Raw genomic sequence first — 22816 nt, forward strand, 5'->3', positions numbered from 1 at the left:
GTTATGAAGTCCTTTATTTTTAAGCCCCTGGGTAATTCTTTTAACTCCAGACTGAAGCAGATTTTCTGAAACAGAGTTTTTGGCTTACTATTTTAGTTGCTTGTTAGGAGAAGTACTTTTTAAAACAGTTGCTTGGAAAAACTTATTAGATGGATTGTACTTTAGACAGACCACCTCCATAGAATTTAGAAAAAGCTCTGAAGTGAATCTGAAACAGCATAAGTACTTGTATTTATCATATATCAATGACTTATTAGAAATTAACAGGTTACTATGACTTTACTCTGGTACGTATGCAAAGTAGAGTTTTAATGCACAATCTAGAAAGTGTTCTGTCCAAATAGCGAAGTTTTGAGAATGTATCTTTGTCTAGGAATAGGGAAGTAGCATTTTGTCTCTGGCTTAGTTTTAGTTACAAAATGTCCATTCAGTGGAAGCATATGATTTTTGTAAACTAAATATGGACTCTGTAGGTATAGCATGTTAAATAAGAACAAATTGGCCATTTGCCTACAAATAGGTTTTTCTATGCATTGGGCATTTTAAACTCAATTTTAAAAGTCTCTTGTCAAAGTGAATGCATTTATTATTTCAGCAAATACTATTAGGCATCTACTCTGGAAGGCACTGGGATATTTCCATGAACAAGATAGAGAAGGTGCTGGTTCTCATGGCAGATACATTTCTGTGGAGAAACAAACTATAAATAAGTAAACTACATAGTAATAATAAATAAGGGTATTTGATAGAGAGTGATGGGGATGGGATAGGTCACCAAAGTATTGGATGGCAGGGGAGGGCTGTTTGAGGAGGCGTTATTTGAGTGGAGAGCTAGATGGTAGTTGGTTGTGTAAAGATTTGGGGAAGAGAAAATCTGGCTTAGATGGAGCTTGATGTCTTTGAGGAACAGAAAGTGGGGCTGGAGAATAGTGAGCAGGAAAGAAAATGGTGGAAGATGAGATCAGAGAACCAGGCGATGGCCATATTACATAGGGACTGGTAGGCTGTGTTAAGTTTGAGTTTTCTTGTAAGAAATTTATTTGGAGGGCTTTTAGCAGGAGAGTGATATAATCTGATTTATAGTTTTAAAAAGATCACTGTGGCTGCTCTCTCTGGAGAGTGAATTTCAGGGGAGCAAGAGCGGGAATAGAGAGGTGAGTTAGAGACTCTAAGGTGGCTTGGACTAGCGGTGGAAGGGCCTTAGTGGTGGAAGTGAAGAGGGGGTGGATGGATTCGGGATATACTTAGAAGGTAAAGCCAACAGCCTGCTGCTACAATGAAATGGGAGGTGAAGGAAAGAGAAGATCCAAGAGTGAATGTAAGTTTCTTCAGCTTCAGCAGCAGGATAGATTATCCAGCAGAAGAGGGGTTTGCCAAGATTGGCCGGCAGACCCAACCAGGCGTGTCTTTGTAAAGTCATATTAGAGCACAGCCTTGCTCATGAGCCTATGTATCACGTGTGGCTGTTTTTACACTACAGTGACAGAGTTAAAAAGTTGTGACAAAGACTGCTTGGCGCAGTAGACTAAAATACCATTACAGAAAATGTTACTGACCCCTGGTATCATGATTTTCATGAGGATCAAAAAGTCTGAGAAATGAGCAAGAGTGTTTTGTTTTGCTGGGTGCTGGGGTTAGGAGGAAATAATAATTCTTCTTTGGGTATATTAAAATTGAGATGCCAAGATGCCTCTTAGTTATGCAAGTGGGGATATTTCCAGGGCAGCGGGAAATACCAGTTTGAAATTCAGGGGAGAAATAAATGTTTGAGTCATCTTTATACATATGGTATTTAAAACTGAGGAATGGATGACTGGTCAACTAGAGAGATGACACTGAAAGAAAAAAGAAGATCTAGACCCAAATCCTGGGGCATTCCGTAAGTTAAAGGGTGCTCAGGAAAGGGAGAGCCAACAAAACACTGAGAAAGAATGGCCAGTGAGGTACAAGAAAAACCAGAAAAATGTTGCAGAAGCAAAAAAAAAAGATTTTTCAAGAAAGGAGGAGTTGTCAGTTGTTATCAAATGCTACTGAGAGACTGCTGAGGATGAAGAAGCAATGATTGGATTTGGGGACGTGGTGGTCATTGGTGACTGTGACATGATCAATTACAATGAAGTGTTGGGAGCAAAAGCCTAGTGAGGGTAATAAGCTTTGGAAGAGAATTGGAAATGAGGGAATGGAGAGTGATTGTAGGTAATTCTTTAGATAAGTTTTGCTGTAAATGGGAAAAAAGATATGAGACCATATTAGGGAAGGCTGTAATATCAAGGGGAGGTGTTTAAGATGGAGGATTCTGAGTTTGTTTGTATAGAAAGGAAAGAGAAATAGAAATGATCCAGGAAAAGTGGGAGAAATTGACGATGAATGAGAGACAGCAAGATAATCGCATCACAGAAGTGCTGACGGAATGAGATTCACAGCACAAATGGAGTGGCTGGCTTTGGACAAGACCCAGGACACTCCTTCCATTGTAACAGGAGGTAGAGGAAAATAGGTTTAATCTGATTGCAACTTCGAGGTTGTATCTGATTGCTCCTGTTTTTCACTGAAGAAAGTGATGAGGTCATGATCAGCTGAGAGTGAGGAAGACTGGTGCTAGAGGTTTGAGGTGAGGAGGAAAAAGTAAATTCCATCATGGAGAGTAGGAAAACGTGCTATGACAGTAGGATTGCTATTCATTGTGATAATACAATCAGAAATTTTATGTTTGCTGATACATGTTAATGATGATGTCAGCTGTTTAACCAAAAGTAAATGTTGCAGTACCCATCTTATTTCCTTTCAGACCCAGTGAGAATATGCTGATTCGGGTCAATAACGATGGCACTTACTGTGCAAATTGGACTCCGGGGGCTATTGGACTCTACACCATTCATGTTACAATCGATGGCATTGAAATAGGTATTTTTTTTTTTTTAAGTTGTGAGTTACTTAGTGCAAAGAACTAGAATCAAAATCCTCTTTCTGTTCTAGTTTGTCCTTTAACATGTATCACAGACATGGACAGATTTCATAACTTTTAGGGGGCTTCATATCCTCCTTTATAATGAGTACTTAATTCGTGCATTGTTAAGGTCTTAAAATGTTGTAATAATTTATGGGTCATTGTAGCCCTCATGATTCCTTCCCTGCATTCCCTGATGTGGCTGGTCAGGTTCGATCTCCTCCGTGCTGTGTTATAACCGTATTCATGCCTCATCTCCCTACCCCGTGGTATGTCTGTCTTCCCTTCCTGGCTGTGAGCAGACACCTCTTTCATCTTTGGATCTCCCAGTCTGGCTCAGTGCCTGGCGTATGATGGCTGCTCAATAAATACTTGCCGAAAGGATGAATTTTTTTTACCTACCACTAACTTTGAAAAATATACTGCTTTTCCTTTGGGCATTAATCTTTCTCTTTTCTTTATTTTTAAACTATCCGTATAATAGGACAATAGTAGGACAACAAAGCTCTAATAAGTGTTTATCAATATGAATTCCTTATAACACTGTCTTTCCTAATGCTCCTCAAGCAAAAGGATTCCTATGATCAGGCAGATTTAGAAAGCCCAATATATTGTAGTCTCATCTTAGACATTAATACAATTCATATTATCATATTTGGGATTCTAAGAAGTCTTGAAATTAAGAATCCTCTCTAAATTTGTTTAATCCTTATCTTGAGAACCTTACATGTAGGGAAGAGGAGACAGGTTAGAGATAAAAGTAATACTGATTAACATTCCACCAAAATACCCTTTGGGAAACTTTCAGTAGTTTGTTTTTACAGTGAAGATAAAGAGGTACTTTACATTGTTGTAACCATAGATGTATAGAATATACATTAATGTAACTATAGGATCAGATATGTTAGATTCATCTATACCATCCTAGAGACATTTAGTGGCAGCCTTTGCTGCACTCTTTTATTTCAGCATATCTTTAAAGCCTTTAGTTCAGCAAACTTTCACTGGTTCTGGGCAAAACATTGTTCTAGGTAAGACAGTTCCTGGCAAGTGTTGAGAACTTACTGATGATTGTCAGGTAAAACAGCCAAACAAAATCACATGAAGTAGAATATAAGTAGTGACGTGCAAGGGGCACACATTACAGCAGTTCAAAAGTGGAGATAGTCAAGAATGGTTTCTTCTTGGCTAATAGCGGGTAAAGGAAACTGATACAAAGTAGATAAGAAAAATCTACTTATATTTGTTTTCTGGAAAGACACTGAGGAAAAAGATTCATAGTTACTTAGAATCATTCATTTTGTTCCCCACCTTCTTAGCTTTCTCCAGAGGTGACCAAACTGTTAGTAGACTAGGATCTTGCTTGACTGCAGTCAAGGACAGATAATAATTCATTAGAATAAGGAGAATGATAATAGCATTTAATATATATCTAAAAAATTTTGTACACACCTTACATATATTTATTTTTAAAATCATTTCATTCTCACAGCATCTCAGTGAGATAGGTGCTATTCTCATCCCTATTTTATAGATTAAAAAAATGAGGCACAGAGAGTCAAACAGTTGGTGGCAGATGTGGGAACAGCCGAGTCTAACATGAGAAGCCCAGCTCTTAGATGCCATGCTGTGCTGCCTGTTACTCATGAGATGATCGGTATAGATGACGAGTAGTGTTCCGATTGGGTGTTATGAGATAACGTTTGATCACACAAGGGTTTCTTGTTGATTATTTTGAATTTTTCAGTATAATTTTACATAATCCATAGCCCCTCCTCTTTTCCTTGAACCCCTGAGACACCCCTTTGGAATCTTAAGGTCATTTTTCAGATATTTCTCTCTTAGTTATTAAATATTAATCACCTTAAGAGGACAGAATTCAGATATTTGTTTTAATTGTTTAAAATAGCCTGTGAATGTATATTAAGTTAGGTTTAAGGGTCCTCCCTCCCTTGTGTTCTCAAGAGTTACAGTTCCCTTCCTTTTCTTACAGATGCTGGCCTCGAAGTAAAAGTAAAAGACCCGCCGAAAGGGATGATACCGCCAGGAACTCAGCTGGTCAAACCAAAGACTGAGCCTCAACCAAATAAGGTTAGGGTAGAATGAAATCAGAGCATGAACTGGTCTGAGATTTATTAATTTTCTTCATTGATGCTTCAAGGTAGCCATCAAACACCTCATAGTTTACTTTATTTCAGTATTCGAATTCTAAGTATTCCTAAATGAACTTGAACAATAGTTCATGGTAATTCTAATCATTTCTCAATTGTAGAACCTGTACTTTTTGGTTTCTTTGTATAATGCTATAGTAATTTATAGGTCTTGTGTACTTTCTGTTATTGAAAGTTTACAATTGGGACTTCCCTGGTGGTCCAGTGGTTAAGACTCTGGACTGCCAATGCAGGAGGCCCAGTTTCGATCCCTGGTCAGGGAGCTAGATCCTGCATGCTGCAACTAAAGATCCCGCATGCTGCAACGAAAGATCCCGCGTGCCGCAACTAAGACTTGGTGGAGCCAAATGAATAAATAAAAGCTACCCTTTAAAAACAAAAGTTTACAATTCACAAAACGTCTACCGAAATTGAGTGTATAAAGTTGACAAGGTTAACGTATCCTGTGCTGTTAAAAGAAAAAATTCATTTCCTAACATCTAAAGAGTAAGCACTATAGGAATTTTAGTAAACTACTTATTAAAAATGAAACGTGGATAATAGAATTTATATACCTTCCTGAAAGGAAAAAAATGGCTCTTTTCTCCTTTTTATCATGTCTTCACAGTTTAGAAAAGAAATTATAAACGTATATTAATAATTTTTTTTTCAATAATTTACATTTTTACACATTTTGAAAAAACAACATTTTTTTTAAATGTTGTTTTTATAAATGTTTTCTCTTGTTGTTTTTATAAATTAACCACTGTTATTTGCACAGGGAAACCAGCTACAAATAATTTTGGAAACTTTCTCAGAATTATACTTTCAATTCTGTTTAATTTTCTCTCTTACCACTTACTTATAAGGTCTCTGTTCTGTGATTTCCCCTGTATCACCTGTCTGTCTTTGCCTTTCTCAGGTTCGAAGATTTGTGGCCAAGGACAGTGCAGGGCTCCGTATCCGTAGCCACCCTTCCCTTCAGAGTGAGCAGATAGGCATAGTGAAGGTCAATGGAACCATCACTTTCATTGATGAGGTAATTTGTAAGGAAACACTTGGTAATAAATTTTGGACAGAAAGTTTTTGCATTGTTTGCACAGTGTAAGTTTACTAAATTGTTTGTTAGAATGTGTTCTAAGCAGTTTGGGTAGTGTTTGGGAAATCATTTCACAGAATTTCAAAATTCTGTTCATTGAGTTTCAAACATTGCATTCATTTTTCTTTATCAATAAAAAAAGTAACTAAAATTATATTTTTAGCATAAAAGGAATTCACTTAACATGGTAGTCAGAGCCTGTACAAGGATTCAATGAAAATGAATACAGTTTTTCTTGAATTTTTAAAATGTGGTTTGTTTTTGAATGTGTTTATTATATTGCCTTAACTTTGGACAGTACATTTTTCTAATAATACAGTCAAGTAACTTCCAATTATGAAAATCTAAACTGAGGGAAAGAAAGTCTTAAGTTCTTTTGGGAAACATCTGATTTTATGTTTGAAATATTTATCTTAAAGTGTGATTTTTTTGTGTGCTTTTTACTCCTAAGTGACATTGTTTTTTACAATCTCACCATGTGAATTATCATGTTGTTTGGCATTCCTTGCTGGTTTTTTCCTTAAAGCTTCTCCCATTCTTACCTTCTGCAAAAACTAGATGCTTAATCTCCATGTCCAGCATTATTTGCCTGCTTTGTAGCCTTTCAGACCTTGCTACCCTCATAGGAGTTACAGGAGGGCGTGGCTTGTTTGTGTTGCGTGTATTCCGTAGATCCACAATGATGATGGTGTGTGGCTGAGGCTGAATGATGAGACGATAAAGAAGTATGTTCCTAACATGAATGGTTACACTGAAGCCTGGTGCCTCTCTTTTAATCAGCATCTTGGGAAGAGTCTTCTGGTCCCTGTTGACGTAAGTAAAAGGCGGTTTTAAAAAGCTTTCTAGGTATACTCTGTCCTCATTACAGGGCTTTCTTTAATTAAGGCTTCTCAGTTCTGAGGTAAACCACAACTAAATAACTTTAAGTGCTTGAATTCTGAGAGCTTCTGTGTAATAAAGAGGGAGTTTGGCAAGGCTGAGGACCTTACTACTTACTATGATCCATCACAAGCAGGAAGTAGTAAATTAAAACTAGGCCTGCTGAATTCCTTACACAGAGGTAGGGAACGAGAGCGGTTACATTTTTTTTCCCCTTTCTTATTCACACTACTGTTTGGAATGAATTCCAAACTAAAATTTAAGAATTCAGTGTTACTATCCATTTCAGAAATATGTATAATGTATTTTTTTTATGTTGGCATTTTGTAATTCTGTGTTGCTTAAGTTTGAATCTTTCTTTCTTGGCATGTGATACTGCTATGTTAAAATAAGGTGGATTTTTAGACTTGTGGTGCTGTAGTGTTCTAGTTGAAGTTAAATCTTAGTGTCTGAGAGAATTCACTGAGCCTCTTTGACAGTGCAGTAGAATACTTAGAGTGTTCAAAAGTTTTCTATATCACTAAATATGATAGGAACCCACAGCTCTTTTTATAATTTAAACAGAAATATGTGATTTTTTTCTTTTTCATTTCCATCAAATGTATTCCTTATGACACTGCTAATGAATAGAACAGGTAAATTTTTATTTTGAAAAAACCTTAGTGTTTTAAACAGTTGAATTTCTTAAAAATCAGTATATAAAACTAGCTCTTTATATCAAATCATTTAATATATTGTTTGTTTTTCTCCTTAATAGTTCAGAGTAATGTTCTCCAAAGGGGTGTATACAGATGATTCTTTGGGAAAGAAAATAACAGAACTTCTATTTAAATTTATTGATTTCATTCTTTTCTCTCTTCCTTTGTATATGTTTTATAATAGTACAGTGGGGAGAGATATATCTATCTATATACTTTTTACAAATAGATGCGTGATAAAGAAAGTTTGGAGAGTGTTGGTCTACTGCTTTTTTGATTTTTTTCATCTGTGGCTCGAAAGTTGGCCTTAAATGGTTTGAACCCACCTCTCATTATGGTAACCAAATGTTCTTCAGGATTATGAAAATGATATTTTAAATGAGATAATTATAATAGCCATTTTGTTTATGTCATTAACAGCATATTTTTAAATTTTTGACCAATTTAGAGTTTTGTGTATTTTAAGGCCCTAATAAGGCATTATATTAGATTATATTATCTTTACTACCTTCCCCACTTCAAAATTTTCTTCCTAATTCCTTTGTTTGCTCATTTGAGGAGGTGGTTTTGGAAGAGGAAGATATTCACACAGATAGAACAAGAGAATAAACAAAGGTAGAAAGGAAGAGCAAGAAGTGTGCTGTGTGTTGAAGTTCTGAATCCCATGGCTTCATTTTGGACCACTGCTGTTCTGTTATTTGATGCTTTTAAACTCTAGCCAAGAGACAGTTTTTAGTAGGCAGTCTTGAGGTCAGAGAGAGAGGACATAATAAAGGTAAGAGGGAACGCTAAATGGAGTGAGCCGAACAAATACTCGTTGATGACTTTTCACTGGTATGTGAATGAGGAGATTATCACTGACTTATTTGAAAAATCCAGATGAAGAATACTGGAGATAGAAAGTAAAATGAAGTAGTTTTTGATATTTTCTAGCTTGTCTTTATGTTGAAGAATGACATGAGTTCTCTTTTAATGTTAAGTAACTCAGAGTATCTGGTATCATTAAGAAGGCTGAGGTTTTTCTGGTTCCTTTATTTCAAGGATGGTAGTGACTTGAGATCCTTACAAATTAAAGGAAAGATGCCAGTAGAAAAGGGAGACATTAAAGATGTAGATAAGAAACCTGAAGGCTGAAAGAGGAGGAGAAAATAGAATTGAGGGCACATTGGAGAGTTGTTTCTGTGAAGGAGGAGGGGGTATGTATGGCAGTGGGTAAGTTTTTAGGGTTGAGGGAGGAAGGGAAGAGGTTGAAGGAGACCGTGATTTCCATATAGAAGGGAGAAAAGTCATCTGTTGAGATTGAAACAATTGAGTTAAGCTAGAGAGTTTAAAAATGCCATAAAGATTTGGAGTAATGTTTGAGAGAAATAGGAGCAGGATCTGACAAAAAAATTACTTGTTTGGGGATTATTGGGCCACTGAGGACCCAGTGGGACCACTGGATAGATCCATTCTGGATACCCCTCCTCTCCCATGGCCCTAAGTATCCAGCATTAAAGGAGCCAGGAAAACAGATGATAGCATTGGCTGGAATTTCCTGAGCTGCTATGACAGGAAAATAGGGACAAAAGGGAATTTCAGATGCTGATGAAAGAGCAATTGAGATCACCAACTGTGGGATCCAGCCTAAGGTGGAAATGTGAAAGGACAAATGGATGGTCCAGGGGACTTAGAGGACTTAATAAAATAGAACAATATAGTGAGTGTGCTATACTTGAAGAGCTGGAAGGAGATAGGCAATTTTTGTGATAACATAGCATATTTGAATTTGATTTCATACTTAGAGCATTTTATTGAATGAAATGGCTCATTAATGTGGCTGTGAGAGGGCAGCTGAAGTATGTTGGAAGTAAAGGTCATTGGAACTGCCCAAGTCTAAGAACTAAAAGGCTAGGCAGTTGGATGATATCCACATCGACACGAAGACATACCAGTGATGGCAACACTGTGACCTGCAAGGTTTGAAAGAGAGTTTGTGTACGATTGGAAGAATAGTCCCATTAGATACAATATAAAGTCATGGGAATAATTAGATGTTGGATCAGGAAGAAGCCTAGAGTCGTTTTGGTATAAAAAGAGAACAGGTAGATGACACAAGGGTTTATATTTTATGTGGTGACCAAAGAGGACAGAGGGGATGTGTGACAACTGGCCTAGGGCTTCAAATAGATCTGGTATAAAGTTGCTTCAATGAGGGTGTTATATGAGGACCCACGGAGTCAGAGCCTGGCATAGGCAAGAACAGGCTAGTTTTCCAAGGTTTTGATTTTAAGGACCAGGACAGGCCTCTCATACAGTCAATAAGTTTTTAATGAGTACCTTACTCTACAGGGCAGAGCATGATAGGACATAGAGGGGATAATGATTCCATCTCATCTCCTCAAGGAACTAATAGAGCTAAACAAACGCATCTTGCTGCTTCTTTCCTTTACATCTCTTACTTCATTTACTACTAGAAAAATGCTGGCCACCTATTCTCCCTTTTTATACTTCAGTTCGTTTGTGAGTAGATCAACTATAAATTATGGCTAACCATTGTGAAGCACTACTCAATTAAAAAGAGAAAGCTAGGAGATTGGAAATAAAATTAGAAATTATCGAGGACTAATGCCACTAACTTAAAGAGATGCAAAAGTACCAAAAAGTTGCCTTGAGCAGCCCTTACATCAACCTCTTCAGCCTTTTCTAGTTACAACAATTTTGTATTCACATGAGTGCGTGTACCCTATTTGGAGCCTGACTCAAACAGACTGTTGGAGAGAATGGGGGTAGGGATTGGAAATTGAACGCTGACTAAATATTTGATGAACTATTTTTTTTTAAAGATTACCATAAATAGTCATATTTAGAATGAGCTTTAAAATGATTTTTGTTGCACTGTCTTATTTATTTACTCATACTGTAGAACTATCATTTTCATTGTAGATAAGTACTTTAGCTAAATTTTGGCCTACCTAGCAGTAGTTCTATTTAAACATCATTACTTTACTAAGAAATAATCACATCCTAACTTAGTTCAAATATGACTTTAACTGTGTTTTAGTACTTTAGTAATGCTCTAGTTTAGAGATTAAATAGCATTAGACATCCATATTATGACTATGTCTTTTTTAGAATATTTTTAAATCAAAAACTATTTTTTACATCAGTGGGAAGAATAGGGATAAATATGAAGAGTGCAGGTTCTTTTTTGTGAGGTGCTCACGGTCTCTTAGAACTTGTTGCCCCTTTTAGAACACACTGTTTAATTTTACATCTTAGAGTCTTTCTTTACGTTGTTTCATTTGCCTAAAATGCTTTTGCTTCCATTTTTTTTTCTAACTTTTCTAATATTTTCCTAATTGGCCAGGCTCAAAAGTTTCTGTCAACGTTTCTCATCCCTGTACATCCCAATAATGCTGTAGTTATCAGTTCATTAATTGTTCACTCAGCATATATTTATTGAATCCTTATTATGTACCAGATACTAAGCTGGGAAATAGGTGTTGGGTGGAGAGGCAAAGGGGAGGGATACAAAATAAGTAAGAGTGCAGTTCTTGATCTTGGGGTACTCACTATGTAATGGGATAGACATACAATATTCAGATAATTAAGTTGCATTGTGTTAAGTTATAGAGTGACTTTACTTAGGAGGTGACATTTGAGGAAATCTTAAAGAAAAATTGCCAGGACAAAGTAAAGTAATTTCACATTAGAGAGTCAGATGTCCAAAGTTATGGACGCATGCTATGTATGGGGACTAAAAAATGGTCGATACGTGTGAAGCAAGAATTGCGGGTAAAAGGCATATAAGTACTGGGGAAATTAGCTTTTTCTCTCCTTTCTCAGGTAGCACTTTGTCTGTAAAAGTGGAAAAGGCTTATAAATGTCTTTCTCCAACTACCCATAATGTTTAGTTTGGATTTTTTTTGGCCTTTAGCCCATTTGTATTTATATACCTCTTATTTCTGTTAAGCTCCTCAAGGGTTAGGGCTCATTCAGAATCCCTTCTTATATTTTTTCTTCCAGAGTGTTAAATATTACATTTTGCTTGTGGTAGGCTTTCAACATTTGTTAAATACTAAATTTTAGTTCTTGGCATTTGGCAGGATCATACTGCTTAAAATAATTTCTGACCCTCTTATGCTCCATACCTTAATTCTCTCATTTAATTTTCATTGTGCCCCTTTGATGTTAAGTTTTTATCATTCTCATTTTTCCAGTGACAGAAGAGAGCTATTCTCCCAAGATCATAAGTAGTAAGTAGTGGAGCTAGCTCTGGAACTCCAGGTGATGTGATTCCAAAGCCTATTTTTTTATGTTTAGTCTACCTTAATCTAGTGGAGCCATAAGGATAAATAGTTATAAAAGGATAAAGTAAATCTAGCTATAAGAATCATATTACTTCAGCTAGAACTCCACAATTAAATAAATATGAATACTAATAACCTTAATGGCTGAATGAGGATGAATATCGTGATGTATGTTGAAGGTATACCTGGGGAAGGCTGATTTTAAATTAAAATTCTTAAGATTTGGAAACTACAAATGTAAGCCAATAGAATGTTTCAGATACCAAGGAAAATATGTTTAAAAAGAGAGAGAAAATCAGTTATGCACATGACCTGGGAGACATTTGACTGCCTATAATAGAGCCTAAATTTTTTGGAAAGCAAGTTTGCTTCTAAAGTAGGAGATATTACTGATCTGAAACTTATAGGCCCAGTTCTTTGGATTCTTTGTCAAAAATGAGGTCTTTTAACATTGTGAATGAGGTTGAGTGGTAGAGAAAGTTTATGTCAAGGAAAGTAGATGATACCTCATTAGAAGTATTCAAAGATATCTTTATAATGCCCATATTATCCAAATTCTTGCAGAAGCAACTTGAGTCTACGAACACACCGTGCAATTAAACCACTTTCTACCTACTTAGGCTGATTGGTGTTCACATATAGAAAGTAGGCTGATTTTTCTGAATTTGGGGGCTCTGAAGATTTGGGGGAGAGATGAAGGAAAGATATCATTTGGTATTCTCTCTTATAACGTTACTCAGGGTAATTGGTAAAATTAGCAAATGTTTCTTGCATTTTATGTCAGTTTCATTCTTTTGGGATACCTAATGATGCCTGATAGTCACAGCTTTAATATACCCCAGATTTCTTGATTTTGTCTCGTTAATAAATTTGTGTGTATATGTGTGCATAACCTGTTTTTCAGTCCTACTAAATACTAAGTATTTACTTAATACACCATTAGTAAATATGCTGTCCTTAGATGGTTATCAAAAGCTTCATTTCATACTTTAGCTTGATGTTTAAGTTTCCTAACAGAATGGAATTAAGGCTTAAATTCCATTTAAGCCTCTATTAAAATAACACTATAATTGTTTGTATATATGCTGTGTTTAATTTCTCTGAGATATTTTATCTTTTTCACTTCAAAATTGGCAATTTTTAACTCTGTGATCATCCAGCACAATGAAACAATTACTATCTTTTTTATCTTTTTTTTTTCTTTTTTTTCTTTTGCGTGAGCATTTGGCATGTTTGGTCATGTATTTCTCCATTAAAATTATTCGCTTATTTGGTCTCTTCTATGCCTTGAAAGATTATTGTCTTAGAGTTGCAATTTGGTGCTCATCAATTTAGTTAGGTTTTTAGCATGCTTCAGTTTCTAATTTTCTTGACAGAACTTTTTTGCCTTCACAATAGTCTTTGAGAATAAAATGATTTAGATTATTGTAGATATGTGTGTATTTGTATATGTGTGTGTATATATATATATACACACACTTTTACATACATATATAGTGGTGTTCATATTATTCTATAAAATTATACAATATGAAAGCTAATTTATATATTTTAATAGTGAGAAATTGAGACTTTGGAGAGATTAATATTTTCATGAATGTTCGTATCATTAGACTAAACTTTCCTAAATTTTTGAAAGAAAACTATGCAAGTACATTTTAATTTTAAACTCCAGTTTTCTGTCTGGTGCTTTTCTGATACTTGATAAATGCAATTTTATTAGGATAACACATTTTTAAAATAATCTTGTAGTAAACCAGTGTAGAAAGAATTTTCTACAAATGCAGAACAAAAGCAAAAAAGAGTCAAATTTGAATCCACATATAATTAACATGTACAAAATTGATTTTATTGGCAATTTGTTACCATGGTTAGCAGTTACATCACTTTAAGGTATCATTGTATGTGTTAACTCATGTCCTCAGACTGAGGAAACACTTGAGTTTTCACACTGAAATAAAAGAGAGGGAATTCCTTGGCAGTCCAGTGGTTAGGACTCCGCGCTTTCACTGTCGAGGGTGCGGGTTCAATCCCTGGTCGGGGAACTTAGATCCCACAAGCTGCATAGCATAGCAGAAATTTTTAAAAAATAAAAATAAGAGATACAAGCTTTAAAGTTGTCAGTCACCACATTGCTTCTTTATTCCTAACTCATCTGCATTGCTTTTTACAACGCTTTTCAATTGCTTTTGATGCTAGAAAAATTTATGCTAAAAAATAGAATATGCTAAAAAATATTAATATTGTTTTATGTCAAAAGGTTTGCACCGCTATTCTCTGCAAAGGAGAAAAACCATTGAGCAAATACTCCACAAATTCTTACATACTTGGACGAACCAGTAAGGACATCTTTTTCCCCCCAAAATAGCATTTCAAAATACTTTGCAACATGTTTCCACTTCACCTAAAGAGAAAGTGCCCTGTCTGCTGTCTATTTTTAAATGTGAAGGGGGCTTTGGTTTTTTGTTTTTTTCTTTTGTTTTGCATTTATCTGTAGGCACACTAATAGAAGCTCATTTTTTTTCTGGCTTTTATATGTTTTATATTTCTGTATTAGCATATATGTATGTATATGGGTCTGTATCTACATCTGTCCCTACATGTACATACATGAGGAAAATACAGAATTGGAGAATATTAAATAAATTCTCATTATCTAAAATGGCTTACAGTTGGTTGGGAATTGTGTTGTTTCTTTTATGCTGAAGTCTTGGATAATGACAACTTTCATTAACATTTTGAATGTCCTCTTTTTTGTATTTATATAAGCAGTAAAATTGTGTAATTGCTGGTTTCTGGAAGGATTTTAATTTCCGATCAAATAAATATGTTCAATAGGATGATATGTCTATGTAAATGTATATCATTTTAATTTTTATGAAAACATTTTGTGAAAATGTTGATTTTTCTGGGACCATGTTGCTGTGAATTGGTTTTTCTGTAACAAAATATTTTTAGACTCTAAAGTAGAGATCCTAAATGCTCTGTGCATTTCCTAAACTTTGAGATGGAGAAAACTAGGTCTGCCTTTTGATAAAAGTTCAGATTGTATGCTTTTTCTCTATGCTTTTCTTAACAAATTTGCTAACAGCTTTCAGTAACATTTCCAAGTGACTGTTTTCTCATTTATAGAAGAGAGCAAAATTGAAAAATGACTTCGATTTTTTTTTCTTTTTGACTTTTTTTGTACTTTAAACAGAGATAACGAATTCACATATACTACATGCCATTATTATTCATAATAATATTTGCTCTATCTATACAATCTGTGTTAGTCACATTTTCTTTATAAAACAGCAGACTGTCTTCTGTCATAAAAGAAATCTGGCTTGTACTGGAATAGACACGTCATCATTTAAAGGAGTTTGAAGGTGTCCTTCTTGCACTGACTGTCTTAAGGTTTAAATCAATGTCTGGCTCTTAATTGTAGTAAATGGCATGACACACTATATCCATGGAGAGCTTTTGACAAAAACTTATGTATCGGAATTTCTTTGCTGTGTGGTTTACTCAGGTGGCTTCAGTTTCCCTTTAGTGAAATAATATTCCAGTGCTGGTGCTAGAGTATAGAACATTGTTGTTACTGTGAACGCATCTTCTGCAGATGATATCCTGTTCCCTTTCTTTGTTGATATTTTTCTTTCTTAAACTTTGTTGCTCAGAATATCTTTAATGCTAGCCAAGGAGTCAGGGATTTGGACGTATTTTCATGGACTTCCAAAGCTTTTTTCCCCCAGGTGAGTTAACTGTAAGGAACAGTCATACATTATTCAGGTATTTCAGCTTGTATAACAAATTTTACATTGTATCTTTGAAGCCTTTACTTAAGATTAATTTTAAAAAATTTCTTTTTACCAAAAACGATCTATACAGAGTTCTGCAATTGAGTTTCCCCATAAACCTTTCCCCTCTAATTCTGCCAAAGACTGTATTACTAGTGTAAGTTCAACTTTTACTTGACTTCAAATTTGGTATATCTAACTTTATGACTAGCTTCTCCAACAATTATATACAGGTCTAGCTTTTTCAGAACTTACTTATTTAGGTGGGAGAGTTCCAACCCTATGGCTCTTCTGTTTTTTTCCTAGCCTTGCACAGTGGCCTTTTGAATGTTGGGGTGGGATTGCAGGGAGCAAAAATTAACATTGCAGTTCATCAATTTCATGTGCTGGTGCCCAGGTCTTAAATTTCTGTATAGAATAAAACATGCATTTTAGGATTTCTTGAGAATAACAGACACAGTTCTGTGACTTTAGGTCTATCAGTTCTTTTTATACTGTTTAGTATTAAGAAAAAGGATAGACTTTGCTGTGCATTTATTAATTTATATAGTTTCTTTAACTAATCAATAAAATATTAAATATTTTAGGACAGTTCTCCTATATTGCCTTTCAGTGAATAACTTGCAATTATTATAATTATTATTAGTGTTTGCCAAGACTTTTCTCTCACTGTTACCCTGAGTGGTCAAATTGGAAATATTGTTATAACTTAATTAAATGCTTGAGATGTATCATTAAAGACCAGTGAAATTGTTTTTTCACTAAATCTGTGAATATTTGTTTAGTTTTTACATCATGCCATGTAATTTTGAAAAGATCATTTGTACATATGACTAATTTGACTCTTCCATCTATGAAATAGCATCATGTATTTGCTAAAATTGATCATTCACAATGACATTTTTAAATATTTACTGAAAATCTCATGAGTAAAACAGCACAATTTAAAGTTTAGACCTTACTCTCCATTTTTATTTTGAGTGCTTTCTTTGTATTCATATAGTTGTACACATATATAAATTTTTACAAATATGCATGCATGGGTATATAAAATGCATATTTTATTTTAGATTGTAAATCTAAATTTTTCAAGTACTTAAAATTCTCCTTTCCATTAAATTGCCAATATATAAATAAGGAATGTTGGACAAATATGGTACAGTAATTATAGTAAATGTAAATAAATACTGTCCGTATTTGTGTAAGTAAAAATTGATGATTATTCATCACCACAATGAAATTTATAAGATATTATGTGAAGGTTAATAATGGATTTAAAATTTTTTCTGACCAACCATATATTAAATTAAAGTCACAGGTACGGAGAATTCTTGAATCCACATTTTTTTAACCTTATGACTTTATTTTTAATTTTCCACTATGTAATGGACATTTCTTTTGGAATGAGACTACTCATAGGGATAGAGCTATTCAGTAATATTTTATCTTGCATAATATGTTAGTGGGTTTTTTCATTTTTATCCTATTTATAACATAACTAAATATTAATTTAATTTTAACCTAATGTTTGAATAAGTGTCCCATTATGATCTTTTACTGTATTTGAATAAAGTAATTTGTAGAGTCTATATTGCTGTATTTAAAAATGCAGTTGAAGTCTGTTTTAAAGAAGTAATAATGACAGTGGAAGAATTTCCAGTGTAGAACTTTCCTTTACATTTAATTGGGAAAAAGAGCAAATATGGGAAGGTTATTATTTCTCTTTATTGCATTCACGTAGGAAGTAATTTCATCACAGCATTCAGATTCAACAGGAAATTTAGGGTATGTTCCTTTCTTTCATTTTAGAAGTGACTCTTTTATATCCAAATGTATTATATTTATATAAAACCACATCTTTAATGTTAATCTCTCCGCTCTACTAAAATATAATCATCTTTTTCTGTTAAAAGCATTAGTATATCACTGTTTAACAATGGTCTAGCAAATCTAACAAGGCATTTTTATTTGTACTGTATTAAGAAAGTGTGAGTTGTTAAAATTCTATAAGCATTCTTATTTCATTCATAACTAGTAAATATTAACATGTAGCTATATTTCATGCACATTTTTTCATCGTTATCTCTGTTTATAGATGAGTCTCCAGAATCTTCATACCTATTTTCTCTATTAATAGTTATAAACAAAAGTACAAGGAAATGAAGATTTAGACTTTTTAACCCACACCGACAGGCAGTAATGCAGTAATAATGATTCAAAATTATTCAGTTGTGGTTCATATAGTAAATTATTTTTGTTTATCCTACTGTTAAATGTTTCACTAAAAGATAAAAGTAAAATCAAGTACTACTGTGTTTCTCAAATTATGGTGGACAGAAGCTAGAGGTTCAGTTCCTCTCCTGCTATCTTTTCTTCTCTTCAACTCTATTTTAAATATTGTTCAGAAGTGAATAACTGAAAGATTCTTTAATAGTAGTATTAACCAACCCTTGAGCTATCTTTGGATATGTGTTCTTTTTCTTAATTGATGCATTATGGACTTGCTGTAAAAGGAATTAAGAAGGATGTTGAAAGTGATAATAGATTGTATTTTGTTTACTTTGTTTTCCTATTCAAATTTTCAGGAACCTAAAACTAGTACTGATGACTTTTTCAAAGACATAAACTCCTGCTGCCCACAGGAAGCAACAATGCAAGAGCAGGATATGCCGTTCTTGCGAGGAGGGCCAGGCATGTACAAGGTAGTGAAGACGGGACCTTCCGGTCACAACATCAGAAGCTGCCCTAACCTTAGAGGTATCCCAATTGGAATGTTAGTTCTGGGAAACAAAGTCAAAGCAGTGGGAGAGGTATGGATTCTTGTAGCTTCATGACTTCTAAGATATTCGTTTTTAATATAATACAACCAAAGCATCTCTTTCTTCCAAAGGTTGCCATTTCCATCCCAGGTCTTTAAATGTTAATGTTCTTTATCTTTACCTGTATTGAAAATACTAATGCAATTTTTCTGTGCTTCTTTTTTAATAATTTTATTCTCATAATTATCCTTGTGAAAACAATATTTATATAACAAAGTGATTTGTATTGTATATATAAATGTTCGGTATTTGCAAATATCTTTTCACTATTGCAAATGTGTACTGTATTGTCATGGATGAACAGCACTTTGAAATATTTGCTATGAATCAGTTTGGAGATGTGTTATATTCAAAGGGTTTCATTTCTTCGTTCCCATATATGGGTGTCACTGAAGTCCTGAGCAAATAACATTACTCTTTAGTCAACTGTGGCATTTGCCTCAGCTGATGAGCTTAAAGATGTAGTGTGTCATGCTATTTCTCAGTGTCAGGGTTATTTTCAAGTTGCATTTTAGGCACTACCAACCTAAATAATAGAGAGTATGCTGTGTTAGGACATTTCAGGTGCCAAACAAAGAGCCGTGTGTTTTGGAGTAGCATTTAAAATTATTAAGGGATTATCCTGTGCCTTAAAAAAATATTTTTACTGACGTCATCAGTGAGCATTATTTTACAAGACTGTTTATTGATTTCTGTCTTACCTCAGGCTGTGGTCTTAATTTCAGAAACTAATTTGATGATAGAGATTTATTGGAATAATTACTCACTTAAACTTTTTGCTGGTTTTCAGCCTGAATGCCCTGAAAGAATCAAGCCAATCAATCATGCTTTTTGTTATGTACTAGGTAACCAATTCTGAAGGTACATGGGTGCAGCTGGATAAGAACAGCATGGTAGAGTTCTGTGAGAGTGATGAAGGAGAGGCATGGTCCTTAGCTAGAGACAGAGGCGGAAACCAGTACCTCCGACATGAAGATGGCAAGTTGGCTTAAATTTGTGATTTATTCCAATTTACCTTTGCAGTGCAGAAGTTTAAACTGTACTGTATTTCTTTTGTTGTAAAGAGCTTTTTTGTGTGTTTACTTTTTAAGTAAAATCAAAACTAAAGGTTTAAAAATCTTGCAATTGTTAAAATTCCTATGTAAAATACATAGGTACTAAATGAATACACATAAAAGAAGAGAATTAGAAGGAAATGTGAAACATATGAATTGGTCTTTGTAAAACATACTTTTTATTTCATTAATACGAATTTAAATGATAATTCTTCTGTGCCAGTTCGGGACTAAACCTTTTACTCTTTCTACCACTAAATGGAAGTTCAGTTTTCAAACCACTGATTGTAGTACTTCTCCCAGGCAATTTCATTCTATTGAATTCTGTCTCAGGAAAGGAGCATTGAATATATGCTTAGCTTCTTCTGGGGGATTCCTATTTTGTTGTTAGAGTTTCAGCTTTAAACTTTATTTTACCGTTTTTCAACAATGATCTCCTTTAATAAAAGATTTTCCTTTTTATCCTCTTCTCTTCATTCTCCTGGTGGCGAAATCTTGTTCAGACCATGTCATCACTTAGGTGAAGCTTTAACTGATTCTCACAGAGTGAAGAGTTACCTCTCATCCTAAAGAACTGAATTCACCACTAGAACAAAACTGATATTATATTGAAGTTAATTTTTATTTCTTCGTACCCAGATTGTGAGTCCCTTGTGGACAGGCAGAGGTTTTTTATCTTTGTATTCCTAGTTCTAAAGCAGTTTTCGCACATACTGGTTGCTCACTAAGTTTTCTAACTATACAAGTTGAGTCACAGAAGTATTAGTTAGGACATCACAATGAGTGGATAGACCAAACATAGACTTTTCTACCAAATCCCAGAATTTATAGGAGAGGGTCAGACAATTAAATGAATATGCTTCTTTATCCAAAAGAGTATAAAGTTAAAATAACCATTATCCAAGAGGTAATATGGCCATAGTATATAAATAGATTCAAGAAAGGTTTGGAATTTGTGTGAATGACAGAGTACGTTTAGATATATTAACATGGTACATTAAACATTCTCCCCTTTTTCCCCACAGCAAGCCTTTGAGATCAGTTATATAATCTTCATTTTACATTTCTAAGCTCATAGAATTTAAAATGACTTGCCTATGGTCATACCACTGGAAACAGGGCAGGTGAAAGACTTGAGCCAGAATCTTCATTCATATTTCAAATGCTGTGCTCATTACACCACACTGCATCAGTAATCCACTGAACCCAATTTGAGAAGCTACTTCCTCCCTTGTCTTTACAGACCAGTTTTTCTTAGTCAAAGGTGATGTCATCATAAAATAATATCCTGAGATGGTAGAACTATTCTTCATTATGTTTTGAAAAGCAAAAGTCTTCATTTCATGTAAATCAGACATTTTACAAAACAATTTTCCCATTTACAGTATACTTACTATATATATAATTATTACATATTCATAAATTCTTAAACATTTTCATTATATAGGGATATTCAGATATAAATGATAATAACCTAAAGCGAGATCAGCTTTATATAAGACATAATTAAATAATCTGAGAATGGTTTAAGTGACTGTCAGGGTCTTTCTAGCTTAGTAATCATTTTAACTAGCAATGAGCATAATGTGTAAGAGTAGACTCTGGGACTGGACTGCCAGGGTACAAATGCCAGCTCTTAACTTTTCAGTTGTCCAAATTACCTAATATCTCTGTGCCTTGGTTTTCTCATTTACAAAGTGAAGATACTTTATAAGTTCTATATGAAAGCTAAGTGAAGAAATAACAAAGCTATCAGATGGTAAGGTTAGCAGTTGTATTCCCATATACTTAGAAGGTAGAAGGTTCTTTTTAGATAAAATGCTTCTTAAATTAGGATATCGTTTCTATTAAGATATATACTCAACCCGAAAAGAGGTGTGGGAGAAGTTTAAATTTCTCTGTGATCACTTAATGATTTTTTGCCGTATATATATATATATATATATATATATATATATATGGCACAATAAAAGCAAAAAAAAGCAATAATAGCAAATGTTAATAGCACAATAAAAGCAAATTGACTCCATAAGAGCATATCCCATTTCTAAATATTATAGTGATTTTGATTGATGAAAACAAAGATTTTGTCATATACTTTACTTTGTTGGTGTCAGTGACCTAATTGGTAGATCTATTATCAAATCTAAATGTGAGGTTATTTTAAAATTAAACCATCATAAAAATCTTTCTTGCAATTTTCTCTCTTTATAAATGGAGAATAGCACATAAGAAACTAATTTTATAGATGTTCTTTTTATTGTAGAACAAGTTCTTCTGGATCAAAATTCTCAAACTCCTCCTCCAAGCCCTTTCTCAGTACAAGCTTTTAATAAAGGGGCAAGTTGCAGTGCCCAAGGATTTGATTATGGACTCGGAAATAATAAAGGTAGGTGTTTTAAGTGAGTCTTTTACTTAACCTAACTGTAATATTTTTATTACCTTCTCTTATAACCATTTTTATTACTGTTCACACACAAAACTTTAAGTTTGTTCCTAGAAAACTAACAATCAAAATGTTTACGACAGTGTTCTTTTTACAGTATTGGTTTTATCCACTTTAGCTTAAGTTTATAGTTCTTGCTTACCTGTTCTTATTTTGTAGACACTCATTTTGAATTCACATCATAAAGATTCTGTGTCACTATATCCAGCAGAAGAACTTTTATCATCCAGTTATTATTAAACGTTAATGAGCAAAAACGAACTTTCCAAAATGATCCATTTAAAATCAAAATATTTTAAGTAATATTTTTAAGTAATATTGCACATCAGCTTTATTAAACATGTGTGGTTTTCAATGTCTAATCAAGTTATCTTAGTTAATTTCGAATGACATGAAATGATAGCTTTGGGTTTGGTATGTATAATGAAACCAACAAATTGTAAAAAGAAAAACAAAACCCCTAAGCCATATGGGTATAAAATGTATACAACTTGTTTCGGTTGCATTAATAGAAGAGACCAGCATCATGGACAGTCCAAATTATAGTTATTTTGGAGTAATTTATGCTCGAATTTCATCCAAAATTCCATTTGTATGTAAATTTGGACACATTGACATGCTTTCTTATGAACCTGCTCCTAACTCTTAG

The 22816-nt window shown here is 34.0% G+C and overlaps 1 protein-coding gene across 21 annotated transcripts in view; it reads left to right on the forward strand.

Moving 5' to 3' along the window:
- MYCBP2 (MYC binding protein 2) overlaps nt 1-22816 on the forward strand; it is a 276112-nt gene that overhangs the window by 189023 nt on the left and 64273 nt on the right. For 16 of the 21 annotated variants that reach the window (XM_089899231.1, XM_089899222.1, XM_089899228.1 and 13 more), the window contains 8 exons: nt 2789-2904; nt 4941-5038; nt 6020-6136; nt 6869-7009; nt 15728-15802; nt 18433-18657; nt 19512-19644; nt 21988-22110. In XM_089899231.1, the coding sequence (XP_089755357.1) occupies nt 2789-2904; nt 4941-5038; nt 6020-6136; nt 6869-7009; nt 15728-15802; nt 18433-18657; nt 19512-19644; nt 21988-22110 (1028 nt within the window). The remainder of the gene's footprint in view (nt 1-2788; nt 2905-4940; nt 5039-6019; nt 6137-6868; nt 7010-15727; nt 15803-18432; nt 18658-19511; nt 19645-21987; nt 22111-22816) is intronic. The other 5 variants (XM_089899227.1, XM_022576996.3, XM_022576999.3 and 2 more) reach the window with 3 other exon arrangements.

This window comes from Delphinapterus leucas, chromosome 18 (assembly GCF_059928025.1).
Source record: "Delphinapterus leucas isolate spDelLeu-1000000601 "Yukka" chromosome 18, BTC_Dleu_Yukka2, whole genome shotgun sequence".
NCBI classification, from domain to species: Eukaryota; Metazoa; Chordata; class Mammalia; order Artiodactyla; family Monodontidae; genus Delphinapterus; species Delphinapterus leucas.